This window comes from Anomalospiza imberbis, chromosome 5 (assembly GCF_031753505.1).
Source record: "Anomalospiza imberbis isolate Cuckoo-Finch-1a 21T00152 chromosome 5, ASM3175350v1, whole genome shotgun sequence".
Classification (NCBI taxonomy): Eukaryota; Metazoa; Chordata; class Aves; order Passeriformes; family Viduidae; genus Anomalospiza; species Anomalospiza imberbis.
The window spans coordinates 55543557-55570544 of record NC_089685.1 but is presented as its reverse complement, the minus strand read 5'-3'; the positions used below and the strand labels follow the sequence as shown (position 1 = coordinate 55570544).

The 26988-nt window shown below is 44.7% G+C and overlaps 1 protein-coding gene and 1 long non-coding RNA gene across 2 annotated transcripts; one reads left to right on the top strand and one right to left on the bottom strand.

Annotated features, from left to right (window-relative positions):
* Positions 1 to 1578: 1578 nt before the first annotated feature.
* Positions 1579 to 26649, top strand: ATP6V0A4 (ATPase H+ transporting V0 subunit a4). Its single transcript, XM_068190929.1, has 20 exons — positions 1579 to 2776; positions 3264 to 3342; positions 4286 to 4380; positions 5417 to 5542; positions 5909 to 6003; positions 6759 to 6885; positions 7477 to 7559; positions 12154 to 12247; positions 12817 to 13029; positions 13306 to 13456; positions 14224 to 14363; positions 14656 to 14813; positions 15262 to 15355; positions 17810 to 17928; positions 18868 to 19084; positions 20784 to 20891; positions 22773 to 22898; positions 23891 to 24008; positions 25013 to 25184; positions 26243 to 26649. The coding sequence occupies exons 1-20, from the start codon at positions 2660 to 2662 to the stop codon at positions 26334 to 26336; spliced, it is 2526 nt and encodes an 841-aa protein (XP_068047030.1). The 5' UTR covers positions 1579 to 2659; the 3' UTR covers positions 26337 to 26649.
* On the bottom strand, positions 6551 to 17863 carry LOC137474390 (uncharacterized). The gene is made up of 3 exons (XR_010999331.1): positions 17745 to 17863; positions 17164 to 17223; positions 6551 to 8673 (listed from the first exon to the last, which is right to left on the bottom strand). It is a non-coding gene; the product is annotated as an uncharacterized lncRNA (long non-coding RNA).
* Positions 26650 to 26988: the final 339 nt, after the last annotated feature.

The following is a 26988-nucleotide window of genomic DNA, read 5'->3' as shown; positions in this document are numbered from 1 at the left end:
GAATCTATAAAACCCCTTTCCCCCCCCAGCATTTGTTATGTCAAGGGGTGGGAATCAAGTTCCCTGTCAGCACTGTCCCCGGTTGACAGAGCCCCTGCGCTCCCAGCCCTCTCCCTGCTCTGTCGCTCTGCCCGTCCCGCTGCGCCAGGAAAATCATTAATCTCCCATTGCTTCTCTGGCCTTTCCCAGACTGCCTTCAGCGAGGAAAAACCAGCGAGCAACAGCGCACAAGTTTTTTCCACCTCGCTGGCCCCTGAGCCTCCATCCGGGGCTCGCAAACCAGGTGTCAGCGCTCCGCGCCCAGCGGGCTCCCGAGGCTCTGGCTGCCTTCGGGTGGCCGGGGCGGTGACAGCCAGGTTGTCCCTTCTGTTGTCGGTCCCAACAAGCCCCGTGCTGCCACAACACGCCTGGCACAGCCCTGGCACAGCCCTGGCGACCGAGCCAGACAGCGCTCGGTGCCGTCCACCTGGGGGCTGTTTTGGGACACAAAGGGTTTCCCTTCTCTGGTCCAGACCGGTTCTGACCTTAAAAGCAAAGGTTTGCCGTGCCCTGGGTGGGACGGGACATTTGGCCAGGGCTGCCCTCCCCTCCCGGCGCCACTGCAGAGCCCTGCTGTCATTATCACCTGCGGACGGACCCCGGCCGAGCCAGGGGCCAGCTCGGGCCTGCCCAGGGGAGCGGGGCTGCCGGAAAGGAGCGTGGCTGACAGGTAAAGCCCGGTGACACCTCCTGCACCTCCTGCACCCTCTGGCCAGCAGCTCCCAGCGCTGCGAGCTGCCCTGCCCAAACCCGGCGCCTTTGGATGCATTTTAATGGCAAGAGCGGCGGGGGGAAAAGTGAGGGATTGCTCAATTAACTGCTTCTCTGCCAGAGGAAAAACTGGGGGCGAGGGAGAGTAGGGAAGGGGGGAGGTGATTTTGACAGAAGTATTGCTGGCCACCGGGTGCTTTTGGGCAAGCCTCCTGCATCTGTAGGAATAACTGAGGGGTGAGAGCTCTGCTTTCCTTGGAGTAGGTATTTCTCTCATTCCATATCAACATGAAAGTGAGCTTTTGGAATTTTCCCTGACAGATAACCAAGGAAGAATAGAACCCTGGCTTTGGATGGTTTGAAGCAGCTTAATTAAGGTCTTTCTAAATATTTTGAGTTTTGTTATATTATTTCTAAGGATTTAGCACTTTTTTTTTTTAACGGAAGCTAACTGCAGGTTTAGAAATACAAACTGCTTTAGATTATAGTTTCTTCATGCTTTTCAGTCTAAAAAAATTAGGATTGGACACTTTTTTTATTTACTTACCGCAGATTTACTTTGCATGAGTAGTGAGTCTCTTACAGCTTTTGTCTTTTTCTTCTGTGAAAAATACGGTTCGCTCAAAAATGTCCAACCAAATTAAAAATGTATATACTCAATCCATTTAAGCTGGCACATGATGTTTTCTTTTAACAAGCTATTAGTTATCATATATTGTATTTTCAGCATCCTAAATTTTTGAGTGAATGGGTACAGAGAGTAGGAGAAGGAAAATTCCCAGGACATTTGAGCAAATACAGACCTGGGACTGTCATGCTCCTGTTAAATAAGCCTTTAATATCTTGAAATGCTTCTCTTATATTGAAGAAGAATCTTTTTGTATGTTATAAAGAGAATTCATAGAATCCACAATTTATTTAAAAAAAAGGCTGAAAGATAAGGCTCATAGAGACAGAAGGGGTTAAAGACAATTGACTTGCTACCCTTGTCAACAAGTAGAAGTGAGGTTACGAAGGGATTTTGTTTTGCTATTTATAAAACATACGCTTGCTACAAAATTAAATGCATGCAAGAAGTGTATCTACTTGCATGTTTTTCTCTGGAAAAAGATAATTACTGTGTTTGTGCATGCTGATCAGTTAATTTTGTGTGAGAACAACTAAAGACAATTTCAGGTTATTCAAAGTAAATAATAATAAGCATAGAGATGAGAGGAAATTTTGTGCCATGCATGTTATTTCATGTATCTCTTTTTGAAAACAGTCCTTTATGGGGAGAAAATTCTTTTGAAATCCTAAATATTGTTTTAATATAAAGAAAATAGTCTGCTCTTCTCCCCACGCCCATATAACATGTTCCAGATGGATTTGCAATGTTCACACTATCAATGACAATGATAAAAAAACAGTCAGGCCACTTTCACTTGTCTAATTGCAAGGTAAAATTATTGGGGTTTGTTGCTTTTGGATTTCTCTTTTTTGTCTGTGTGTTTAAGGCAAAGAGAATTCGAGTTCTTTCCAATCACAGCATCCAAAACCAAATTACAGAGCGTGAATGCAGTGGTCTGAAGTGCTTCGGTCCAGCAGAGGACAGGGCAGGGTATTTGTTCATCATTTGTCTCAGGAGCCTGGTGACTCTCCCCTTTCCCTGCGGCACACACACACCTTAGCATCTATCACTGCTCGGGTGGGATGAAGCCTCATGTGGGTTCCAGGAGGCTCTTAGAAGGGGAAGAAACCCTTTTGGAGAATGTGGTGAGCAGCACTGGGTTATCTCCCAGCACTTTGACTCAGTGACCCCAATGTTCCTGCAGAGCTTGGCACCTTCCTGCACCTCCTTGGGCAAGGAAGACCGTGCTGCTACCACGAGGACTCCCAGGGCCTTCCAGGCCAGAGGAGAGCGGGCGGGATGGCCTCCATCTTCCGGAGTGAGGAGATGAGCCTGAGGCAGCTCTTCCTGCAGGTGGAGGCTGCCTACTGCTGCGTGGCTGAGCTCGGGGAGCTGGGGCTGGTCCAGTTCAGAGATGTGAGTAGTGCCTGGCTGGCATGCTGAGCAGTTGGAGATGTGCCCCAGGGTGTGCTTCTCCTTTCCTCAAAGCACTTGGGAAAGATGCACCTGTAGGGATGCCAAAAATCCATGGTGAGAGCGGGATTTCACCAAGGCTGATCTGAAATTCAAACATCACACCAAAACCCCACCCATCCCTGAGTCCCCACCCAGTGCTCTGCATGCCCTCTGCACAATCTTAGAGCAATCCTTTGCATCATCAGGACACAGAAGTGTCTCCATGAAGGCCTCTCTGTGACTCCTGCTGTCACAGCAAGGTTGTGGGGGAGGCCACCAGGTCCTGGGCCATGAGGAAGCGCACGGTACTGCCCTGCCAGTAGGACCCTCTTAGAAACAGTGGTGCTTGCCATCCACGCCAAAGGCACTCGTTCTCTGCTGATGTCAAGAAATGAGCACAGCAGTGTGCAGCCTTCAGCCCCAGGCTTGTTTTCCCTCCTGTTTTTAGCTGAATGTGAATGTCAACAGCTTCCAGAGAAAGTTTGTGAATGAAGTGAGAAGGTGCGAATCCTTGGAGAGAATCCTGCGTAAGTAAACGCTTGTCAAATGCAATCGGCTTCCTGCCAACTGGTGGTGTGGGATTTATTTCTTTAAGTGCTCTCACACTGGGGAGCAGAATTAGTGGCAAAATGGTGATGTTTTCATCTGAGCCCCTGGAAATGTTTTCCATGCGTCAGCTAATTACCACTTCACCCCATATGGGCAATAATTTGTTGCCCTTGTTTTGAAAATGGTTAACTGAACTTAAAACTGTTAATTAGCATTCATAAAATCACAGGGCTGGGCAGGAAGCTGGTCCAGATAACCTAACTCTTACACCAGTGCACCAGGTGTTGGCACACACTTCTTCTGGCCAAGGGCTTCAGCCTTGGGATAAGTCCTTAAAACCCAAGCAGCAGAGCTCGTGATTCCCACTGTCCTGTGGATATGTCCTCTGGATGTCCTGGGAGCTCTGCACTCTCTCCACCACAATAATTGATATGATATATGATATGATATATGATATATGATATAATACAATATAATACGATATAATATAATATAATTATAATATAATATAATATAATATCATATCATATCATATCATATCATCATATCATATCATATATAATGCTGGTGCCCACTGTACCCATGGTGGCAGCACTTGGCATTGTTGGGCAAAGCAGTTGAACCTGAGCTTTCTACATGCCTTACTCACTGCCCCAAATAAAGGGGGCCATGGTGACCACTTATGCCAGGGCTGAGGGCTGTCCACATGGGAGTGGGCACCGTGACTTCAGAAGAAACAGCACCTCCACTGAGAAAGGAGGCTGGTGGTGTTCATTCCTTGGTGGCTGTGTATATGAACTGGGATGATGGCCCTCATTTATCACTTAATCTTGTCACAGCTCCATGGGATGCCTTGGTCCTGACCAGGATGATGCACCAGAGATGATTCTGTGTTGAGACTTCTGTGCCCTTTCCTTGCAGGTTTTCTGGAAAATGAGATGGAAGATAATGTTGAGATAGTCAAAGGAGAAAAGTACCCAGAGACACCCCTGCCTCGGGAAATGATTGATATGGAGGTACAGAATTTGGAGTGGACTCAGGAGAGGGTTGTGCACCAGGTTGTCTGTGTAATGTGCTCAATAAAGGCCTCCCTGAAAAGAAGAGTCTGGTACCTGAGGCTGGCACAACTCTCCCTGCCCAAGGGAGGTGCTCCCCAAGTTGCTGCCTCAGCACTTAGGTTGAGACTGGTCCTGCTGCCGGTTCCTAAAGGAGCCCAGTCTTCTTACCATGCCCTGTGAAACATCCCTCTGGTCCCACATATTAATGAAAAAGTATTAGTTTCACAGAATCCCCCCATCATCCTATAAAAGAGAATAAAAAGGGTTTGGTGTTTTATCAAGAGACCTGATGTTAGAACCCGCTTCACTGCATAAAAATCCCAGGACTGCCTGTTCTGATGGGAGTATGGTTGTGATACTGGGGCCTGGCACAAATACTTGGGCCTCTCTTTTGGATGTGCAAGGGATGCTTTATTCTAGCCCAGCTGGTAGCAAAGTTTACTGACATGGTAATTTTAAAATACTGCATATGTAGGTGACTAGAAAGGAAAATCAAGCTTTCCAAGGGCTTCAGCTTCACAAGCAATTTGGTTTCCTGGTGTATTCCCAGCCCCATGTCATCACCTAATTTTTGGCCTATAGCTAATGAACCTAAACGAATGTAGGTTGTTTTGTAGTCAGTAAAATGACAGCCAGTCATTCTGGGGTGTGAGATGTCTGTGAGGAACCACAGAGATACCCAGCCAGGCTGAGACACCTACACCACACACCTACCTGCCTGTGCTTGGGTCAGAGGCATCAGAACTTCCATGCCAGAAGAGGACAACACACCCATCAGGGAATGTTTGCAATGGAAAAATGATGCATTGGCATTGATGAATATCTTCCCATAAAAAGAGTTTATCAAAGTGTTTGTTGAATATTTCTGTATTCTCCCTTGGGAAAAAAAAAAACTAAAAACAAAACAAAAACTATTGTTTGAGATTTGGTATCAGCTTGGGAAAGAGCCACTGATCTACTTAAGTTTTTCTGTGTGTGCTTGGACCCTAAACAGACAGTGCTGGAGAAACTTGAAGCCGAGCTGCTGGAGGCCAACCAGAACCAGCAAACACTGAAGCAGAACTTCCTTGAGCTGACAGAGCTGAAACATCTGCTGAAGAAAACCCAGGACTTCTTCGAGGTGAGAGGCTCTTCCAACAGAGAGTTGGAGGGTTCTTAAAAATACATGCACTTTCATTTGATGTATGTTGCTTTTAGAGGTCTTTACCACAAGCCATGATGAGGTTTGCAAAAACATCTCAGTCACTTTGGAGCCTGCATAGCTCTGTGAGTCAGTGGGGCTTAAAAACTTAGCTCACAGATCTCTTTGAAAATAGCATTTATGCTTTTCCATTGCTAAGATATAGCTTATTTTTATTGGTTTTCCTTCAGTCTTATAAATCTCCATGGAAAGCTACCTTTGGGGAAAATTTGTAAGAGAAAAATGTGAAAACAGTTTTCAAACTGGCAATGCTGAAGAGTGTTTTTTAAAACTAATGTTTTCCAGGCAGAAACCAATCTGCCAGATGATTTCTTCAGTGAAGACACATCTGGGCTGCTGGAGCTGAGAAGCACTCCTGCTGCTGCAGCTGCCAAGCTGGGGTGTGTATTGGTGATGGCCTCCAGCTTGGCCAGACTTCCCACCTGTGCTGCATCGCTGTGACACTGGCACAGCTTCCTTCAGCTTCTTAGCAGAGGGTGCTCACCTAATGCACAGCTGTTTCATGAAGATAAGAGAGTGACTGTCCTCAGAAACTATCATCAGAACTATGGTCAGGTTATGGATCAGTGGGACAAATGGACTTTGGCTTCCAGGCCACCAATTCCAGTGCTCCCTTAGTAGATATTGACTGAAAATTGCTATCTCAAGGCATCTCACCCATGGCTTCTGGACTCAGGCATCTGGCTACCAGCCTGGTCCTCATGGATGGATGTCTAACCACAGAAAAAGCCATGGTACTGCACTGGGCTGCAGATTGATGCTTTCTCAGAAAAGGAAGACAGGAGAGTAAAGATAAACCAACACTTCAAAGTTTCTACCTCCTCCCTCTGCCATTCTAACACTCTTCTTGTGTGACTTTAGGCATCTCTCCATTCTTCCATTTCTAGCCAGAATTTTCTCTTCACCATCACCTGTTGTTCTAGGAAAGTTATTTTTTAAAAGAAAGAACCCTAGGATAAAGTCAGTAGATTGAGATAAAAGCCAGGCTTGAGCAGGGAAGGTTTTCCTAGAAGCACCTGCAGCTAGCCCTGGCTAGCACAGACTAGAAAACAAGGGCTTGTGAAATCGTGTATGCTACAGGTCCTAGAAGGCATGGAATGAGCTTGTAATTAATTTATCTTGTAACTCTGCTCAGATTCACAGCAGGGGTAATAAAGAGGGAAAGGATGATCCCCTTTGAGCGTTTACTGTGGCGAGCCTGCAGGGGAAACATCTACCTGAGGTACACAGAAATGGACACCCCCATGGAGGACCCTGTGACAGTAGGTACCAACCTGATTGTGCCTTCCTCTGCCCTGTGTGGATGCTTGTGACCTGCAGACACAAAACTGGTGACCTGGACTGTGCTGCAGCACTGGCTGCCTCTCCAGAGCTTGGTGTCTGAGGGCAGCCTGTAGGGCAAGTGTGGGACAGTTTGAGGATGGCAGAAGTTTCTCTGACATTGCTTTCCCCTTTGGCTACTGTTGAGGTGGTTTCCTTTTCCTGCCTGTCAAGATGCACATGAGGCCTCACAGGGCAGCTGTATTACAGGGACCACCATGGAAGTGGACTGTGGCTGTCCCCACCTGGAATTAGCCATGGAGGGTCAATTCCCCTTGGTGTCTCTGGGGTGAGCCCTGTGCCTCAGTGAGTTCGAACTCTGGGCCCTCTGCTCCACATTGCTCCTTCCTCCATAACCCAGAGCTGCTTCCCATGCCTGTTTCCTGAAAGAGCATCTGGGGAAAACACTGCTGATGAGAAACTGGGGATGGGGGATAAAACAACCAGTGGAGAGGCTGCCAAAAAAAAAAGATACCAACCTTTCCGCACTGGACTCTGGGTGAGTTAAATTCTGCTTGAATTGTGTGTTGCAGAGAGAAGAGGTGAAGAAGAATGTGTTCATTATCTTCTATCAAGGAGAGCAGCTTAAACAAAAAATCAAGAAGATTTGTGATGGGTAAGGCAGGCCTGTGGGCAAGCCACAATGACTCCCTTAAAGGTGGTTATTGGCAGTCTGGGCTGGCTGAATTTGGAGCTAAATATCAGATCTCCAGCTGTCAGCTCTGCAACCAACCTCCCTTCCCCTCCTCAGCTCTGCTGCTCCTAATCATGAAAGACATCCATCACCTTGGCACTTGGAACTCCAGATCCTACATTTTCCAAAGTGGCATACAGCTCTTGAGAGCTTCAGCTGCTAGGTTTTTTACTTGGGACATCTAAAAGGGGACTGTTTAAAAAATACTCAGCATGCTTCCCCTGAAAATCAGGGGCCCTAACTTGAGGACTGGAAACATGGTAATCCTCAACTTGCTCTCAAGCCATTCTGCATTTCTTCATAAAAGATGGTGCTGTAGTTTATTCAACCCTTTCCCAAGGCCTTTGAGCAATATCTGTGTAATCAGAGACAGAGCCCAGGAGAGAAATGAAAGCTTCATACAACCTGACTTGTTTCCACCCTGTTAAGCATCTTGAAAAGATAATTCAGGTTGAATATTTTGTTACTCTTTCATAACGCTGATGACCAATGAGCTTTGTTGCAGTGTAAATCAGATTTGATGAGAGGATCTGTCTGCTGTCACCAAACCCATTTCAGGTATAGCCCCTCAGCCAGGCAAGGCCAGCCAAGAGCCTGGAGGGAGAGGCTGAGCAATTGCTCTTCCCTGACATCTGCACTCAGGGCAGGTCTTTCCTTACATCCCACCTTTAATCAGAATAAAAGCAGGTAGATCTTTCATCCAGCTGGCATGACTGACTTCAGTCCCAAGAAGTGACAGAACCCTGGGGTCTGTTAGCAATTCCTGCATTGCAAATGGGGCCCTCCAAGGTACCTTCTGTGAGCAGTGGAGGGCAATGCCCATCCAGAGGGAAATTCAGCCCTCCTGAGGTGAGCATCTGTCTATGAAGCAGTCATGGACATGAGGGAAGACTCCCAGCTCTCAGTCACTGATTTCTGATCCTGAAGCTCAGACATACAGGGAGTTCTGCCATAGCCGTTTTGCAGGATCAGTCTGCTGCTGCCAGTGGTCTTTGACTTTTCAGCAAGCCTCGTTCTCTTTCTGGATTTCAATTTCCTGCATATAATAGAATCATAGAACAATGTGGGTTGGAAGGAATTTTAAAGATCATTTCATTCCAGCTCCCCTGCCATAGGCAGGGACACCTTTCAGTAGACCAGGTTGATCAAAACCCCATCCAGCCTGGCCTTGAACACTGCCAAGGATGGGGCATTCCCAGCTTCTCTGTGGCACCCTGTGCCAGTGTCTCACCACCCTCACAGTAAAGAATTTTTCCTAATATTCAACCTAAACCTACTCTCAGTTTAAAGCTATTCTCCCTGTGTCCTGTCACTACATGCCCTTGTAAAAGGTCCCTCTCCAGCTTTCTTGTAGGCCTCTTTAGGTACTGGAAGGCTCCTCCCTGAAGCCTTTCCTTCTCCAGGCTGAACAACCCCAATTTTCTCAACTTCTCCTCATAGCAGAAGTGCTTTATCCCTCTGAGCATCTTCTTGGCCTTTGGACTCACTTCATGAGGCCCACGTCCCTCTTATGTCTCATTTCTTTGCCTGCTTTTTATATGCTGTTCAGACTCCTTCTCCCCTTCTGCATGGGCAGTTACTGGTGGGGAATGCTTCCCATTGGATTTTCCCCTGTGCCAATGGCCTTGCAAGAAGTCACCAGGTCATATATTCAGAACTGGCTGGGGTTGCCCACAGAGTGCTGAAAGCTCTTCGTTTTGGATGTCTTTTTTTTTTTTTTTCCTCTGCAACATTTAAAATTCCCTGCAGTCAAAAGCCAAAGTCTTTTTTTTTTCTGGGGTGGGAGTAAAAAAACAAGCAACGCAATGCTTGTATGCCTGTCAACATATTCATTGTTGATTGACACGAAAATCACCCACACCATAGGCATAACCTTCTGCAGCTAGGGATCAGGCAGTGCTGGAAATGTGAGCAGATCCCTACGGGGAGGTTGTGGTTTGCAAAGTTTCTAGGAGCTAGTATTGCAGATGTAGGTGGTTGTAGGTTTGTAGGAAGGAACTTAGACTGGTTTCTCTCAGGCCTTTGTAACTGAAGGAAACTACACCTACCAAAGACAAATCCACTGAACACTCTTTGCAGTGCTAATGAAGTAATCTTTTCTGTTCCTTCTTCTTTTCAAATTTTTTGGTTGCTAATATGCCCATCTATATAGATGTTTTCCTGTGTGGCAGATTTCTAAATGTATTAATCCTCTGACACTCCTTTTGTGCTCTGTGGGCCATCAGCCGGCCCTGGTACCCAGGCCAAGACATTTTAGTCTGGTCCACCTTTAAGGCAAGGTTGACTATACCTAAAGCAGATGGCAGTGTCATTCTAGCCCCAGCAGGATATTTCTGCTTAGCACTAAGTCATCATTCATGACAAGTAAATATCCTGCAAAAATCATGGGACTGGTCTAAGCCAGCCTCCTGCAAGGCAGGCTAAGATTTGTTTGCAGAGCTGTGTGCCTCAGGTTACACTCGTAGTCCCTGCTTGACTCTAATTGGTAACATTAGTCTGCCAATTTCATGAGCATTAAGTCCATGCACACATTTATTAGTGAAAGGTGTAGAGGGAGCAGGAAGGAGGAAAACGTAAGAATTTTTCTTTTCCTCTTTTCTTGCAGCTGCCTCAGTACTAATGTGAATACTAAGCTGAGTTTATCAATGTAAGGATTCCCTGCTGAATTCTCCTGGAGCTTTCAGAGATGTCTGTGCCATTAGGGCAAAGCTGATACTCAGTATGCAAAATGGCTGTTAAAAGATCAAAGCAGCACTGCTGCAATAACGTTATTGGGGATGGGGGAACTGTACAGCATGGAGGAATGAGCTTTCAAGTTTGATTAAAAATCCTTATTGAAGATGAACTAAGAGCTGTGAAGAATAAGAAGATGGAAATAATTAGGTAGGGTGAATAACCTTTGGAAATGAATACCAGGTGTTGAGTGAGGAGAAATTCAATTCTGGAAAGGGAAGTTTAGCTGAAGAGCACGTGCTGTCATTACACACAGCTCTGGACTGATCTCTAGGAAACTGCAGCATGTTTGTTCAATTTGCAACTGTACTTACTTGTATATGTGCTGGAACTGGTTTTGTAGAGCAGGTGGTGAAATATCCTGCGTCCAGACAAAGCCAGAGTATGATGCTTCTCTGTACACAGAGCCTGTACATTTTTGTCTCTTAAGCAGGGATAGACCCCTATGACCCTGTTACATCTTTTAATTCATCTCACGTGCAGAAAGACAGCCCTTCAGCAACCCTAACTCAGCATATCCACCGCAGGATGGTGGAAATGTGTTGCCTTAGGTCAGGGGCAGGAGATCTCTGCTCTGCAAAGAGGAAGGATCTCTTCTTGCAGATCTGATGGGCAGTATCAAAGTGGCAGGGATGGCACATGCACTAGATATCACTGAACAAGCCAAGCAGTAAAAAAAAAGGAGGGATGTCTGCTATTTTAGTTACGGCAGCACCTCAGCTCAGCTCAGGCTTGCAGGCAGAGAGCAGCAGCAGTGCACCCTGTGGCCTGTACAGTCCTGGGGGAATTCCTTGTGCCTGCTGTTGTGCATGAAGAGTACTCTGGGACTTGCTTTGCAGGCAGGACAGGTAGCTGCACACTTCTCAGAGAGACATACAACTCATTTCTAATTGTCTGTGCTGGTATCATAGAGTGTACAACAGTGCAGTGTGCTGTGCAGATGGAAGCACCTTTACACCAGTGACCTGCAGCTGTGCTAGAGAAGGTCGAGTTCCATGCTACAGCTGAAGCAGTACCTGCATGGAGCTAAGACCTTCACTCACGATAGAAATCCACTTTAGTCCTTCTTATACCACACTAAACCCGCTGAATCTTCCAAACAGAACCTTGGGGGTAAGCTTATAAAAACTTTCATACTGGTTACCTAAACGGATGTAACAGATACCGCTCTCAGGTGTTTAAAACCCTGTACCCATTCTTCTCTTCTCCTATTTTATCCTGGAAATACAGTCTTTTTGTTTGCTTGCTTGCTTGTTTGTTTTTACAGGGTTATTTACTTAATCAGCCTGCCCACACAAAGGGCGTTTTCTTGCAGTGCAGCATTAGCTCAGCTGATGCCTTCTCCCAGTGCCTGCAGGAGGGTAGTGCAGACAGACATGGTATTTTTCCAACCTCGGTGCAAGAGGGACATCTGTTGGCTACTATGTTAGTGAGGCTGCCTTTGCCAGGGTGTGTTTTTCTTGAGTCTCCTCGCAATTCAAGCAGCTTGTGGACAGAAGAGGGGTGCCTACATGTTAGTGCTGACCTCTGTATGACATCAGGTCCTTGTATCACCTCAGAAAAGGAGGGTTTTTCAGCTACAGCAGGCAAAGAGATCCTTATTCCCATCAAAGGATAACGGTTTGCACCTTTCTGTGAGACCAAGTGCAACTTTGTGGTATGTGAGTATACTGCTGGGTCAGGAATGAAGTCCAGTTTCCCTGCCTTTGAGCTGGGAGGAGTACAGAGGAAGAAAACTCAGTCAAATAACCGGTGTTTTTCAACTCTCTCTTAATGAGGCTAGATTTCGTGCCACAGTCTATCCTTGTCCAGAGTCTGCCACCGAGCGCCGAGAAATGCTTGATGGGGTCAACACAAGAATCGAGGATTTAAACACAGTAAGTGGCCGTGGCTTTACTGAGGACTGAACCCTACAAGTGGGACCTGCCCAAATATTTGTCCTGTCTGAAACCATGTTGCAGACTACACAGATTGTCTTCTTGACACATTACCTCATTATCTCCATCGTTTACTTACGCAGCAGCACTGTGGTGGCCACATGATGCATGGAGGTCCCAAGACCATGAACTGTAGTTCTACTCATGGGTGTGGTACGCCCCAAGTTTGTGGCACAGACCTGCCTGCCAGAGACAGCAGCTTGGGAGCATGTGTTGGGATGTGGCCAGTCTGTAAGCAACTGAGTAGGAAGCCAATCCCACATCTCAGTAACTTCCAGTGGTTCCCTCTACACTTACAGTGACTCAGGACCATGCAGGGAGAATTCTTGGTGAGCAGCACTGTGCACCTGTGTCCACACCTGCAGATGCTGCTCTCTGGGATACCCCACACATTCATACAAACAGTTCCTTTTCATCAACCCTCTTCCACCTGCCCTCTCCAATTAACTGAGTAGATCATGCCCCCTGTGCTTCTCTATCTTGAGCGTTGCCCTGTGTTGTGCTTACAGGTGATAACACAAACCGAGTCCCACCGCCAACGACTGCTGCATGAGGCAGCAGCCAACTTGTGGTCCTGGGGGATCAAGGTGAAGAAAATCAAGGCCATCTACCACATCCTGAATTGCTGTAACATCGATGTCACCCAGCAGTGTGTCATTGCAGAGATCTGGTTTCCAGTGGCTGATGCTGACCGGATAAAAAGAGCTCTCCATCAAGGAATGGTAAGAGAGCAACATTTTGGGTCCTTGAGGGTCTCACCTGCACTGAATTGTTTATATGTTGAGCATATGTTCAGACAGGTCTGTTACTGTAATGTGGGGCTCCCTTTTCTGTTTTAAGTTGAGTTTGTCCCGTTGTCATTTGACCTTTCATCTTTTGACAGAGCTTAAGGTCAGCATTAAATGTTAGCAGGTTTGTGACAGACCCTTGAGCCAGAAGTGATGTGTGGGGCCAATTCTTCTATCCGCTCAATGTCTGTCCTTGTCACTGGGTTTCAGGAACGCAGTGGCTCCACGATTGCCCCCATCCTCACTGCCATACACACCAGGATGGCACCACCCACCTTCAACAGGACCAACAAGTTCACAGCTGGATTTCAGAACATCGTGGATGCATATGGTGTGGGCAACTACAGGGAGATGAACCCAGGTGAGAAACACTCAACTGTATGCATCTGGTTTGCATGAGCCGAAGTAAAGCCTTTGAGTTCTCTCACTATCCTCAAAAATGTACTCGCTGCTGACTGAGAAATCTGAACCATATTGGAGCTGTTTGGTGTATAGGCATGGATATTCTCAGGCAAAGAATTTGGCTGTTGGTCTTCAATGAATGATTGTGATGGAAATAAGGAACTATACAAATACAGGATGGAGAACAAATGGTGAGGTAGCTGTTCTGAGAAAAAGAACTAAGGTCATAAGGGAAATGTAAGTTGAGCTCACTGTGTTGAGACAAAGAAGGCCAAAAGGACCTGACAAAAGTCTGAAACAATGGTAGAGAATTTCAGACCACTGAGAATTAATAGAAACCTAGAAATGGGGACCAATGTGAAAGGGTGAGATTAACTCAAGTTGTTGAAGCTGAGCAGGTTGAGAAACATGATAGTAACCTTCAAATATATTTTTGTGTTGCAAAACAGAATGCAGTTGTCTACACATGGTGTTTATTATGGTGAGGCAAGAAACAAAGGATAAAACTGCAAGGAAGGTACAGGTCATACAATTGGACATTCTGACATTCTTTGTTATGATAAAGCTAGTTCTGCATGAGATCTGACTGCCTGGTGTGTAGGGAAAGAATTGAGAAGGCCTTTTAGGGCAGTACCTGTAAGGAATGGCCTGATGGTGTAGACTGCTTCTTTGATGAAGCCTTTTTGTTTAGAGGGAGCTGAGCTTCTTGACCTTTCCCTCCTGCAGCTCCCTACACCATCATTACTTTCCCCTTCTTGTTTGCGGTGATGTTTGGGGACTGTGGCCACGGCGCTGTCATGCTGGGCTTCGCACTCTGGATGGTCATTAATGAGAAGAGCCTTCTGGCCCAGAAAAGCACTAATGAGGTGAGTACCAGGGGTGCACCCTATCAGCACAGAGAGAGGCTCATCAGCCCCATTGGATACAGGGGACATCCAGCCTCTCAAAGGCTGTGTGGAGATGGTTCAAAGACACCTGTGAGGCAGAGGTTTTGGCACTTCTACCTACTCATACACAGAGGGCCTAAGGGACCCAAAATTTTCTATGAATAATTGTATATACACAGACTAGTACAATCATGTCTACTGTTGGTTGAGGCCCACCAATTGATGGACCTGCAGGTACTCTGGTCACTGGCACTGCCTTCTCCCCCTGCAGATCTGGAACACCTTTTTCAGCGGGCGCTACCTGATCCTGCTCATGGGCATATTCTCCATGTACACTGGCTTCATCTACAATGACTGCTTCTCCAAATCATTCAACTTCTTTGGTTCTTCCTGGCATATCATCCCCATGTTTAAAAATAACACTTGGAAGTAAGTGCTAAATGTAGGAAGGAGGTAAAAACACACCAAATGGAGCATGTAGACTTGGAAAGAGAGACTGCCTGTGTGGGGAAGGGAAAGACTCCCTGCTGTGGATGCAGCCATGAATGAATCAGAGGTTTTGTCTGACACACACAGATGAACTCACTATTGAAATGGAAATGTAGAGTCCCTGGGAACACGCCTGTTTGTTCAGGCACTGATGTGCATAAAAATCTGCAGGTGTCCAGGACTGATGCATAGAGAATTATCAGTGTGAGGGAGGCTGCCATTGTGTGGGACCCATTTACATGCACACAAGTGCAGAATAACAGGTCACAGAAAGGCTGGAGTCAGCTACAGATATCCTGTGGTAGTCCTCAGCACACCTCACATAAATATACTGTGGGCTTCGATGGAGAGATTAAGCTGCAAAGGTCATTTCCCTTTTCTCTTGTAGTAAGGATGTGCTTCTAGACAATACAGTGCTACAGTTGGATCCAGCAGTCCCAGGAGTCTACTCTGGAAATCCATATCCATTTGGAATAGATCCGGTAATTAAATTAAATTGCTCTAAGATAATTTGTATTTCAATCCTGTTTCAACATATCAGGTACATCAGTAGCTCCCTGCACTCTCTCCTGAAGCTGTGCTTTTCACTTCTTGCTCTTTGTTCCTTACATTGGTGTTGTGGTTTAACCCCAGCCAGCAGCCAAGCCCCGCACAGCCCCTCAATCACTCCCCCACCAGTGGGATCAGGGAGAGAATTGAGTGAAAGCTGGAAAACCCATGGGTGGAGATAAAGACAGTTTAACAGGGAAAGCAAAAGCTGTGCACACAGTAAGGAATTAAGTAATCTCTTCCATGGGCAGGCAGGAGTTGAGCCATCTCCAGAAGAGCAGGGTCCCATCACACGCGATGGTGACTTGGGAGGACAAACACCATCACTCCAAACATCCCCTTTTGCTCTCTCTTCCCTCCGCTTTATACACTGAGCATGATGTCATACGGTCTGGAATATTCCTTTGGTCAGTTTGGGTCACCTGCTCTGGCTCTGTCTGCTCCCAACCTCCGTGCACCCTCCAGTTCCTCACCAGCCTCATGAAAAGCAGCAAAGGCCTTGGCTCTGTGTAAACCCTGCTCAGCAACAACAAAAACATCTCCATACTATCTACCCTGTGTTTACAAATCCAAAATACACCCCAACACCAGCCACTATGAAGAAAAATACCTCTAACCCAGGCAAAATCAGCCCATTCCACCCCTTATTCTGTACTATTTACATCGTGCTGAGGTACCACACGATTCAATACAACTTCATTAACCACCACCTGCCCTCCCATTCATCAGTCCTTCTGATGCTTTCCTTTAGCAATTAGCAATTAATATATTGCTAACAGCTCTGCACGGGCAGCAGCAAAATGGTAAGCAGGAAAGAAGTTCGATTTTCCTCGAGAGTGATCTTGTGCTAAAGTCTCTTTTCTACCACACATCTGCTGGACTCTGTTTCCTTACTTGAGTACTTAACCCATTCCAGAGATACCTCACCAGTTTGAAGGCAAACTTCCAAATATCATGCAGTCTATTTGCTGCATGGTATGTGAAATAAATGTCAGTATTATTTAACTTAGCCATATTTTCTTCTCTGTGTCCTATTTCCATTTTTCTCGCTATTCTATCTTTATCATATATTGGAATGTACTTTTTCACATCAAGCTTTCCTGTTTCAATCTTCATATTAGTCAACCCCCATCCCTGCTGGTTGTACTCTCATTTCAAATGGTCACCCAAAGGATCATTGTCCTCCTGTGGTTTTCAGAGATATTGACCTTGTAGTAATTTTTTTTATAAACTCAGCTCTAAAGCTTTGCCCAGGATATGGGCAGTGTGGTTTAGAAAATCACATCAGAAGCAGCTGAGTTTTCTGCATGTTGCCCTGATACATGTCTAATTTAATTTAGGTAGTCTAACCTAGACTACCTCTTCCAGCCTGGCTTCTCCCTGTTCAAGAGTCTAAAAGTCCTGGCTGGGAGGGAAGAATGGCTGAACAAGTGTTGGCAGGGAAGGGGTGGACGGGCAGCACCAGCTTCCAGATAATCTCTGAGGAGACTATCAGTGTCATTTGCCCTGAAGGATGGATGGCTCTTTTCATTTTGCAAATCCTGCTGGGATGACTGAAGTGTATCTTGGAAAAAAAGTCACCCTGAGATGAGGAAGCTAGGCAGTATCTTTGGTATCCAGAGAAGAGGCAAAGCAAGTCAAACAAACATGCAAATCTAATGTTTTGCCCTCCAAATAATCCTGTCTTCCTCCTTTCTCTTCAGGTACTATACTTAGTGTCTGAAAAGTGGTGTCTACTTACTGTCTCTGAGGACAGAAGACTTTGTGGTCTAGGAAGTTTGAGAAGGAAGGAGAAGCAGCCCTGAAGCTTTGTAGCATACAAAAGGCAGAACTGAGAAGGGATGTATGTCCTAACGTAATTTAAAATTTAGTGCAGAGAGGCAGGCAATAAGTGGATTTCTATGGCCAAATAACTGAAAAGAGTTTTTTCTGTTCAAACAAAAAGTTTGAAAATGCTCTGTCCTCAGTACTTCTCTGGTGAGGGTGGAACTAATTTTGGTTGCAGCAAGAGGGATTTTCTCATGCCTTTCCACTTTTGCTAAAGATGGCTCAGCCTAAGGACAGGAGATGACACAGAAAAGATCTAGGTTCTGCTACCAGCCTTTGCAGTGGTTTCTGGAGGACTGAAGCAAAGTCATAGGATAATTTTAAATCCTTGTTATTTCCTTAGTTAAGCAAGTCTAATACTTTATACATTTTAGATTAATACCTTGGCAGAGTGAAAAGTAATAAAAGGAACATCTAGATTTCTGTGCATTGCTACCCTCTTACTAGAACTGGTAGGAGTAAATTGATGGTGCCAAAGCAACTACTTCCACACACCTTTTATTGATCAAACACCTGAAAATCTTGTTCTTCTCTCTCTCTCCCTGTTCCTTTACCCAAAGATCTGGAATGTTGCATCAAACAAGCTGACTTTCCTGAACTCCTACAAAATGAAGATGTCGGTTGTCATAGGGATTGTGCACATGATTTTTGGAGTGATACTCAGTCTCTTCAACCACATGTAAGTTCATTTCAGCAAGCCTGTTGCTGCAACAGCACACAAGTCCTAATCACTGAACTGGTGTCCTTCACTGAAAGAAAGTCATAATTTGGACTTTGACCTTTCCCTGGTGTGAGTAGAAATGTCCCATACAGTGGCTGACTCACACAATGGTTAATATACAATGCTAAGTCCAAAGGACAGCCAGAACATTGCAGGTATTTTCTTCAATAAACTCTCTTTTTAACTTACTTTCTTATGTTCTCAATTCTGCAGAAATATGGAAGCACACCAAATTAAAAAGATGTAGCACCTCCCATTATTGACAACTTTTCTCTTGAAAGACAAGGTCTTTTGGCCTAAACAAAAACACACTGAAATCTTGCAGAGTGTGTGCATTTCACCTAGCTTAACAGCTCTTGGTCAGGATTTGTGGGTGTACTTGTCTATATCTCTGCCTCTATGTTTTCCAACATCAAATAAAAAATGGTGATAGAGTGCAGGGGCTGACACTATTGTGTTGAGAGACTCTCCAAAGCTGCAATGTGTGTAGTCACCTTCAAGGACAGAAAGTATTTGAGAGGACAGATGATCCCTACAGGATTGATACTACACCTGGTTCTGACTTTTCTCAGCATATAATGCTCCACTTTGTGAATAAGACATTTTTTTTTAAATTGTCTTTTAATTGTCTATTTTTTCAGTGTAATAATCTTTTGAGGTGCTGAGATACTAGTGGGTCAAATGCAAATATCTGAAGATAATCAATATAACAGAGCTTTTGTATTTAAACAATGGCTTTCACTGATAAAGCCTGTAATTATGGACTTATTTCTTGGCTAATGATAGTTGTAAATTTGTTAGGTTATTTTCCAGAAACTAAGTACTGCCAGACTTGGGTGCAAACTTGTATTACTATTTATGGTATTAACTCTAGTTTTCTTTCCTGATTCTTTCCAGCTACTTCAGGAAATACGTAAACATTATCCTTCAGTTCATTCCAGAGATGATTTTTATTATCTCTCTTTTTGGCTACCTGGTCTTCATGATTATTTTCAAGTGGTGTCATTTTGATGTCCATTCATCACAGAGTGCACCAAGCATCCTCATCCACTTTATCAACATGTTTCTGTTCAACTATAGTGACACTTCAAATGCTCCATTGTATCAGCATCAGGTATGGATCAAGCAGCCTGAATCTGCTGTAGTTTTGTATTTGCAGTGGGTGTTGTGGAAAGGGGGCATAAAGATACAGGCTCAGAAGCTCAATCACAAGTGTCAGTCACAGAAGTAAAGTTTATTCTTCTGGTATTTGTGTTGGTCTTGTCAACTGGGAGGAGAAAGCAGCTATCAATCAATGATGCAGAGGAAATCTCTTTCTTAGTGTAATTCTGACAAGAAGAATGATGCAGTTGAAGATACTATTGGGGGGAAAAAAATCAAAGTGTGACTAGAGATACAAAGCTGCATATTGCAGGCATGCTGTCCTGCGGTCTGGTCACAATGCTAGAGACATCTCCCTTTCTTCCTATAAGACAAGTTCCTATTTCTTCTTTGGAAAGCTTTAATACTTGACATTTTCACCTAAAAAAGTAGAAGTAGCTAGAGGTTTTTCTGGCAGATTTTTGTCAGAAATAACTCCTCTTGGGAGTTCACTTAAAAAAAAAAAAAAAAAAAAAAAAAACAAAAACAAAAACAAAAACAAAAACAAAAACAAAAAAAAAAAAAAAAAAAAACAAGCAAGCAAAAAAATATCCTCTAAGAGAAAACTTGTTTTAAAGTCATCTCTATTTATATTCTCAGGACATGGATTTTTTTTTTTAAATTGATTTTACATCAGCAGCATCAATGAAGAATCTGCAAGGAAGTGCTGCATCCAGCCACATGTGTGCACCCACATCTATACAGTTGCACACTGGGCACTCCAACATGAACTCAATTTTAGGGACAGCTGGTGAGTCAGAATTAGTAGAGAGCCCTGATCAGCTCCAGGTAACTGTGTTAAGCATTCAGGGGAGTTTGGAAAAACACAGTCTTCCCAGCCTTTTAAAAGGCTTTTGATAACACTGTTAACATGTCACCAACCAACACTGTTGGGTTGTTATAACAAACCAAAGCTTTCCCAAGGTGGGAGTTTTTTTTCTTATATTCCTGTCCCCCTGCCCCACCAGGAACAGAATGTGCCATCTGCCTGGGTAGTCTTAGTGAAAATATTGTATGAGGCCAATCATAAGATGATCATACATCTGAGCCAGCTTTAAAGAAATGCAGAAGTTGTGGTTTAAGGTTTTCTTTGTTTGTTTTGTTGTTTTCTGAAAGTACAGACAGTTATGTCAGGACAGCAATAGCGGTGCCATACTGCAATGTAAGAATACTTTACGTTGTGGGGACAATCTGTTACCAAGCCTAAGCTATGGGGGTTTAATTCCTTCTGGAATTGCAGATGTGGAGTAAATCCATGGCAAGACTTGAATGACTTGGCTCTTACTGCAGCCTTTCTACACTGATCAAAGCAAGGCAGCCTGACTGACTCACACAGAGTTAGGACATTGACTTGGGACACTGAGTAGCCAGGTTCAGGTCAGTAGCATGGGGTTTTGGTAAATTAACCCTTTTCAGCATGAAAGCCTTTCATCTCCAGGTGTCCAGCTATCTCTAGCTGAATGTGCTTACTGGAGCCTTAAGCACTATACATTTATTTTCATGTTCTCGCAAGCAGAGGATACACAGCCAAATACAACAAATACAATAGGGAGTTGAGTTGCATTTGTTGTATTTAAAAAAATTACCTTTATATAGACTCAGGTTTCTAACCATAAACATAGTTGGTTAAATTAAGTAAAGCAAATTTTTGCTCTTGTTGCTTTGTCTTTCAGAAAGAAGTGCAGAGTTTCTTGGTCATATTTGCTCTGATTGCTGTTCCCTGGATGCTCCTAATTAAACCTTTCATCCTCCGAGCCAACCACCTGAAAGCGCAGCACATGGTAAGGGATGTGGATCAGCTGGGGGGGATTCAGTACAGCAAAGACAAAGCTAGGGAGACAGACCCCAAAAACTCTTTGCAGTAGCGTAATTCTACATTTCTCTGACCTCAGGCTTTCTCTGACAATTTCAAAGTGTGCTTTACATCACATATGCCCAGGACATGTGTACGTCTAAACTATCTAAACTAGAATCAGAGAATGGCTAAATTTGGAAGGGATCACTGGAGGTCACCTGGTCCAAACTCCCTGCTGAAACAGGGTTCCCTTAGGGCTCATTACTCAGGTTTGTGTCCAGACAGCTTTTGAATATCTCCAGTGAAGGAAACATTTCCCTGGAAGAAGGAGCTTTTCTGGCAAGGACATAGCCTATTTGTTAAGCTGACACCAAGTTCTTTCATCTGTTTTATCCAAAACCAAAGAAGATTCAGAAAGATTGAAGTGCTGGTAAAGTTAAGACAGGGAAAAGACCTCAGCTGTCAATCCACAATCTCCACTAACCATTAGTTTGCTCTCTGTAGAAATGGGGCATCTGTGAAAGTCCTTGAAGAGGACTTGGAGAGAGCAACAGTGCTTGAAGGAGAGGTTTGATTTAAAAGCTGTTGTCTGCTTTCTAGTAGTTCCTTCTTCCTTAAGTGATTGCCTTCGCATTAACAGAGCCCTCCTTCCCATGGGCTCTGTGGTTTGCCCACAGCTCAACACATAACTGCAGCAGCTGCCATTTCCCAGTTGATCATTAATTCTCTCCATTACTACACTAACAGGACTTTACTTGTCAGTCAAGATTTACTTCTCTTTATAGTCAGAGTTAGTGGCTGGAGTACCTTTTATAGGGCACAGATGTTTCCATTTGAAGAAAGAGATGCTGGTTTTGCTGCTTGACCTTTTCCAACCCAGTCACTTCTGACCCATAATTGAAAGCCAGGTCCCTAGGAGACCTGCCTCTGCACTGTAATTTCTTATTTTGTCATTCTTCTGGGATTTGAATGAAGGCTTGACATGGCTGACTCCATCTCCTGCTTTTATGCCAGGAACATCTGACAGATTTTACCCATCTCCTATTGTGCCCCCATATTTCTATTCCTAATTTTCATATGTTAGCTGTCTAATCACATCTTCCATTCCCCTAGATTTATATGTTTGCAGCAAAGTCTGTTTTCTATGCTGACATTCAGGTAAAGCAAAGATAAAGCTGGTGTGACAATCATTACTGCTGCAATAGGAGACAATATATTGTCAGGAGACCTTTCCCATGAAACCTGCTGGAGGCTATAAAGGGTGACAAGGCAGAGCCTGACAGAAGCCATGAGGTCTCTATTTGGTTATGCTGTATAATAGGACTATTAGATCAGGTTGTTCAGGCCTCTAGGAAAGTCCTGTAAATAATAATTGCAGAGAGGTTGCCAAGAGGTTTTTGTCAATTTAAAGTGAATCAAGAGCTTTGAATTTTATTTCTGCCTGTATCCAAGAACTGTGTGACCTTCATCAAGTCATGTGATCCTCTCAGGCTTCGTTGCTCTTTCCTTTGATTTGCACCCATCTAATTGGGATCATCAGCTTTAAAAGTACCTCAGTTTTCTCATTTGCTGAAAGTGATGGGTCTTCTCATGGTGGGATCAAAGAGTGCATTGTGACACTAGAAACTAGCTACAAAATAGTTGGAATCACTGGAAAATGCTCTAGGATGGAAAGCATTTAGGTATTATTTAATTCAATTTGGAATATTCAGTTTCTGTGGTCCATGATGACTATTGTTGTAACTGTCTTTGTGTCCATTATATAATCCTTCACTTGTTACCTATCACAAAGTTATTGAGGGAGTTCTGTGCCATGGACTTCTTTATTTTAGTAGCAACCAAACATACTGCATTTTGTTTCTAAAAGATCCATTCTCAAGCCATCTCAGGAAACTCAGGAGGTGAAAATGAGGTGGATGTCCTGGAGACCGATCACTCCAAGAAAGCTTCCCAGGGAGACCACAGCGGTGGCCATGAGGGTGATGATGAAGAGGTAAGAAAATCTGGACAGAAAATTGTTCAGACAAACACAATAATAGAAGACACAAAGTCAAGCAGAAGACTTCTGCAGAGTTGCCAGCCCTTCTTTCTAACAAGATATCAATACAGACTGTTGTAACAATTTGTGTTTCCAAACAGAATAGGGTTTGAACTTTCATTGAATTAATTCCTCTAAATTTTTCCTTTGGTTTTGCCTGGTGGTGGTAGGCATTCTTGCAAACCTCAAGCTTTTATAAACCTCAAGCTTTTGTTTCCTCATGGGTGGTTGTTCACTTCCACATTGCACCCAGAGAAGGTCAACCCTTTCCCAAGAGTCAATGACCTTTGCTTCCTCTAAATTGCAAAGGAGCATTTAAAGTTGGCAGCCAGAATTGTTGACTAGGGAGAGAATCCTTCCTTTGGCAGTTATTGTCAAGAGCTTCTACAGTAGGATGCAACACAGGAAAAAGTGGCAAAAATATTTGTAGCAGTTGGGAGTATCAACAATATTGAGTGTGGACATGGCTGGCTGTTCCCAGTCACAGGGAATCTTCACTGATTTGCTTATTCATTATTATGAATAAAATATATTAATATTATGAGATACAGTTGTTCAGTGCTATCTCCCAAAATGTGTATGCCCATAGACAGATAGTCTGAAAGCCCCTATTTTACATAAGAATTTCTGTCTCTATAAGAAGTCACAGAGATTGGCAGCAACTGGATTGACGTTTAAGGATTTGAAATCGTAAGAGTGGAACACGAGCTGTTCCCTGCACATTTAGTTTTCATTGGAATTGTATTTCTCCAGGGGGAATGTATGGGAAGATCATTCAGAAGTGACACTTTTCAGAGCAGTCTCTTTTCCTGGGAAATACCTTTGTATTGCTCAGGATGTAGCAAGGAAAGGAGTATGAAGAGCCTTTGGTGGAGTGTTGCTCTGTTAACCAGGAAGCCCTGAAGTGAGAACTAATAAAGCTTTTCCGGTTTTATATGTTGTTTCAGTTCAATTTTGGAGACATATTTGTCCACCAAGCTATCCACACCATTGAATACTGCCTTGGCTGCATTTCCAACACAGCTTCCTACCTGCGACTCTGGGCGCTGAGCTTGGCCCATGCACGTGAGTGATTGTCCTCCTTTAGTCTCCTCACCATGCTGGTCATGGCTTCTGCTGGTGTTTGACTATTCCTGCAAATTTCTTCAGGAAATCCAGGTTTCTCCTTGTGGACATTTATGTGTCAGGATGTTTTGCTTCTCCAAGTGTTTCATGGTGGGCATCTCAGTTTTCAGAGGTGATCCCTGGCAGCTCTGATTGCATTCACTGGCTGGGGCCCCTTTTGTGCGCTGCTGTTAACCATGCATCTGGAATAGTCCTCATGATGTGTGGCATGGTGGGAGGTGCAGTCCACTTGTGTAGTCCAGTCCATGGAGGTGAAGGCAGTATGGGAGCCATAGCTGCTTTTCCCAACAAGCACTTGCTATAGCCTTAGGGTATGCAGATGAATGCCAAAATTACTTGAAACCGTCATTTTGATTTTGTTCAGTTAACAAGACAGAAAAGGTCTGGCTCAAGAGCTTCCGGAATTTGTCATTTTCACTGAGATTTTTCCCAGAAACATTCAGCAGAACATCACATTCCATGAGAAATGTACAGCATTTCAATGTCTTTTGTCTTGATTTGTGATAAAAACAGATGCTCAAATACTAGAAATTGCCTCAGGCTGGAACTTAGATTTTCAATGTTTCTAATTTTTCTGAAATGCTTTTTATTAATATTGCTGTAATGCCTCTGGCTAGGAGTTGCAGCTGCCCTAAAGAACTGTGCACACAAAAAAAGCAAAACAGAAAGGGGTGGGAGCAAGGAGGAGGGCTATGGTGTGGTGTGCCATGGATTGACAGGGTTGAGCTGTACTTCTTGGCACAGCTTAGTAGGAGTGGAGTGGAAGCTGATACACGTCAGCTTTACATGGAGAACAGATACCTAAATAAAATAAAGCAACTAAAAAGCTTAGCTAAGGGCATACTTATTCTACAAACTGGGAAAATGGATGAGCTGGCAGACTGCATGCTGCATCTGTCCATAGCTGCTGCTCAGCACTGTTTTCCTTTTATTTCCTTCTGCAGAGTTGTCAGAGGTCCTTTGGACCATGGTGATGCACAATGGGCTCAGCAGCAGCGGCTGGGCAGGTCTCGTCGCCATCTTCATCATTTTCGCGGCATTTGCAGTGCTGACGGTAGCCATCCTGCTGGTCATGGAGGGGCTCTCGGCCTTCCTGCATGCCTTGCGTCTGCACTGGTACGTGGAGTGGTCCTCTGGAGCCTTTCCCAGATCAGTCTTTGGGAGGGAACAGGCTATGGGAGCAGGTGAGCACAGTGTTAGACATGCTGTGCCAGTGCATTGAACCATTAGTTGCTTTTGGCAAATGAAGTGAGGGAGACTCTTCCAAAGGGAGCTGAGAGATCTCTGCTCTGACCTGCTCCCTGGAGCAACCTGCTTGTCCTCCTGCACCTGTGGTGGTTGTCGGCATGTGAGGCAAATGGCAACCTGCAGTTCTGTCCTGGTAAACATGCAGAGCCACTGAGGCCTCTTTGACCTGCACAACAAAGCCCAAAGGCAGCACAGCCACACCACTGGCTGTGTATCCCACCCAAGGATCCAACAAGACAGTTGCCAAGGGCAGCAAGAGTTCAGCTGGGAGTGCAAAACCTGATGAAAACCTGTGTCCATGCTTGTGTCAACAGCCTAAGTTGAGCTTCAGGCTTCTTAGGCTTTGTGCCAAACCAGCTCCAAGTTAGCCCGTGTCAGCCTTAAGTGATCATTGGTGCAGGCAAGGACAGTGCAGTGTGGACATGCCATCAGCATGTGAGCAAGACCAAGGTGACAAAACACCCTTCACCACCACCGTAACTCGGTATTCTACCTGAGCCCCAGGCTGTGGTGTTTTTCACCGAGTAATGTCCCAGCACAAGTCATAAACACTGCCAAACCATGGTGCAGGTGCTTATCATTGTGCAGGGAGGAGGAGGTGTCTGTCTCCCTCCAGAGTGCAACCTGAACGTGGTTATCCCAGCTCTCAGAGCTTCTAGAAGCAGGTTACCCCGCAAGGTTCTGCTGATTGGCCTCATAGTGAGCATTTCCAGTCTGGCTGGATTGAAAGTCAGAGCTGATGTGTGCCACATTGCTCCCTGGGCTGCCTGTGTCTCATTGCTGGTCCCATAACGGGCCTACATTCGCAGCTGAGAGTGCAACATCTTGTAGCCTCCCTTTTCCCATGGGTGCCATATTTCAGCCCCTTGGCTGGCTGTAGGTCCTGCCTACAGGCAACACTGATGCCTCCCTCTGCTCCTCCCTAGGGTGGAATTTCAGAACAAGTTCTACGTGGGAGCTGGGTACAAATTTTCTCCGTTCTCCTTCAATCACATCATCAATGGCACTGCAGAAGAGTAAAACCAGTGCATCACTGCTTCCCTCCTCAGACCAGGCTCTGTTTCCTTGTGGTGACTCACCCATGGAGTAGGATACATGGGATGAAGCAGAATGGGACGTGGCCCTTGAAAGAAGAGCTGTAGATGAGTATGTCCTAGCTAAATTCCAGTGTACTGCTGTATCAGCTAAGAGCTGACCTGTATCAGCTGGGCTGGCTGGACCTTTGGCTGAGACTCCATTGATGTCTGCAAGTACCTGGTCTTCAGCATTTGATGGGGTTAGCTGCCTACTGCATGGTTGAAAAGAGGAGATGCAGCTTTGAAATTAAATTGGTTATTAACAATCGATTCACATGCGTTCTGCTCCACTTGCTGCCTTGTCGTTGTGGTATATTTCTTTCCAAGGAAAATGTGTTTTGTCTGTGGTTGATCATATGACATGATTAAGTCCCATATAAGATTTCAGCCCTTCATTTAGCACACAATGTAAAGCATTTCAAAGACAGATCGTATTGCAGATTTGCAATTTTCTACATGCTTTACTAGAATAACCCCCTTTTTATCTGATTTGCTCCAGGGCTTGACAGCACTGGATTATAGAAATGTACACACATCATCACTTAACAAAAGTGTTAGTTTTGAGCTGTGTAAACAAAAGTTTCCATATTGGCAGC

Coding starts and splice junctions, on each gene's coding strand:
- ATP6V0A4 (XM_068190929.1), top strand. CDS start 2,660: ATGGCCTCCATCTTCCGGAGTGAGGAGATGAGCCTGAGGCAGCTCTTC. Junction 7,560..12,153: donor ATCAAGAAGATTTGTGATGG/GTAAGGCAGGCC, acceptor TAATGAGGCTAG/ATTTCGTGCCACAGTCTATC. Junction 14,364..14,655: donor CCCAGAAAAGCACTAATGAG/GTGAGTACCAGG, acceptor CTCCCCCTGCAG/ATCTGGAACACCTTTTTCAG.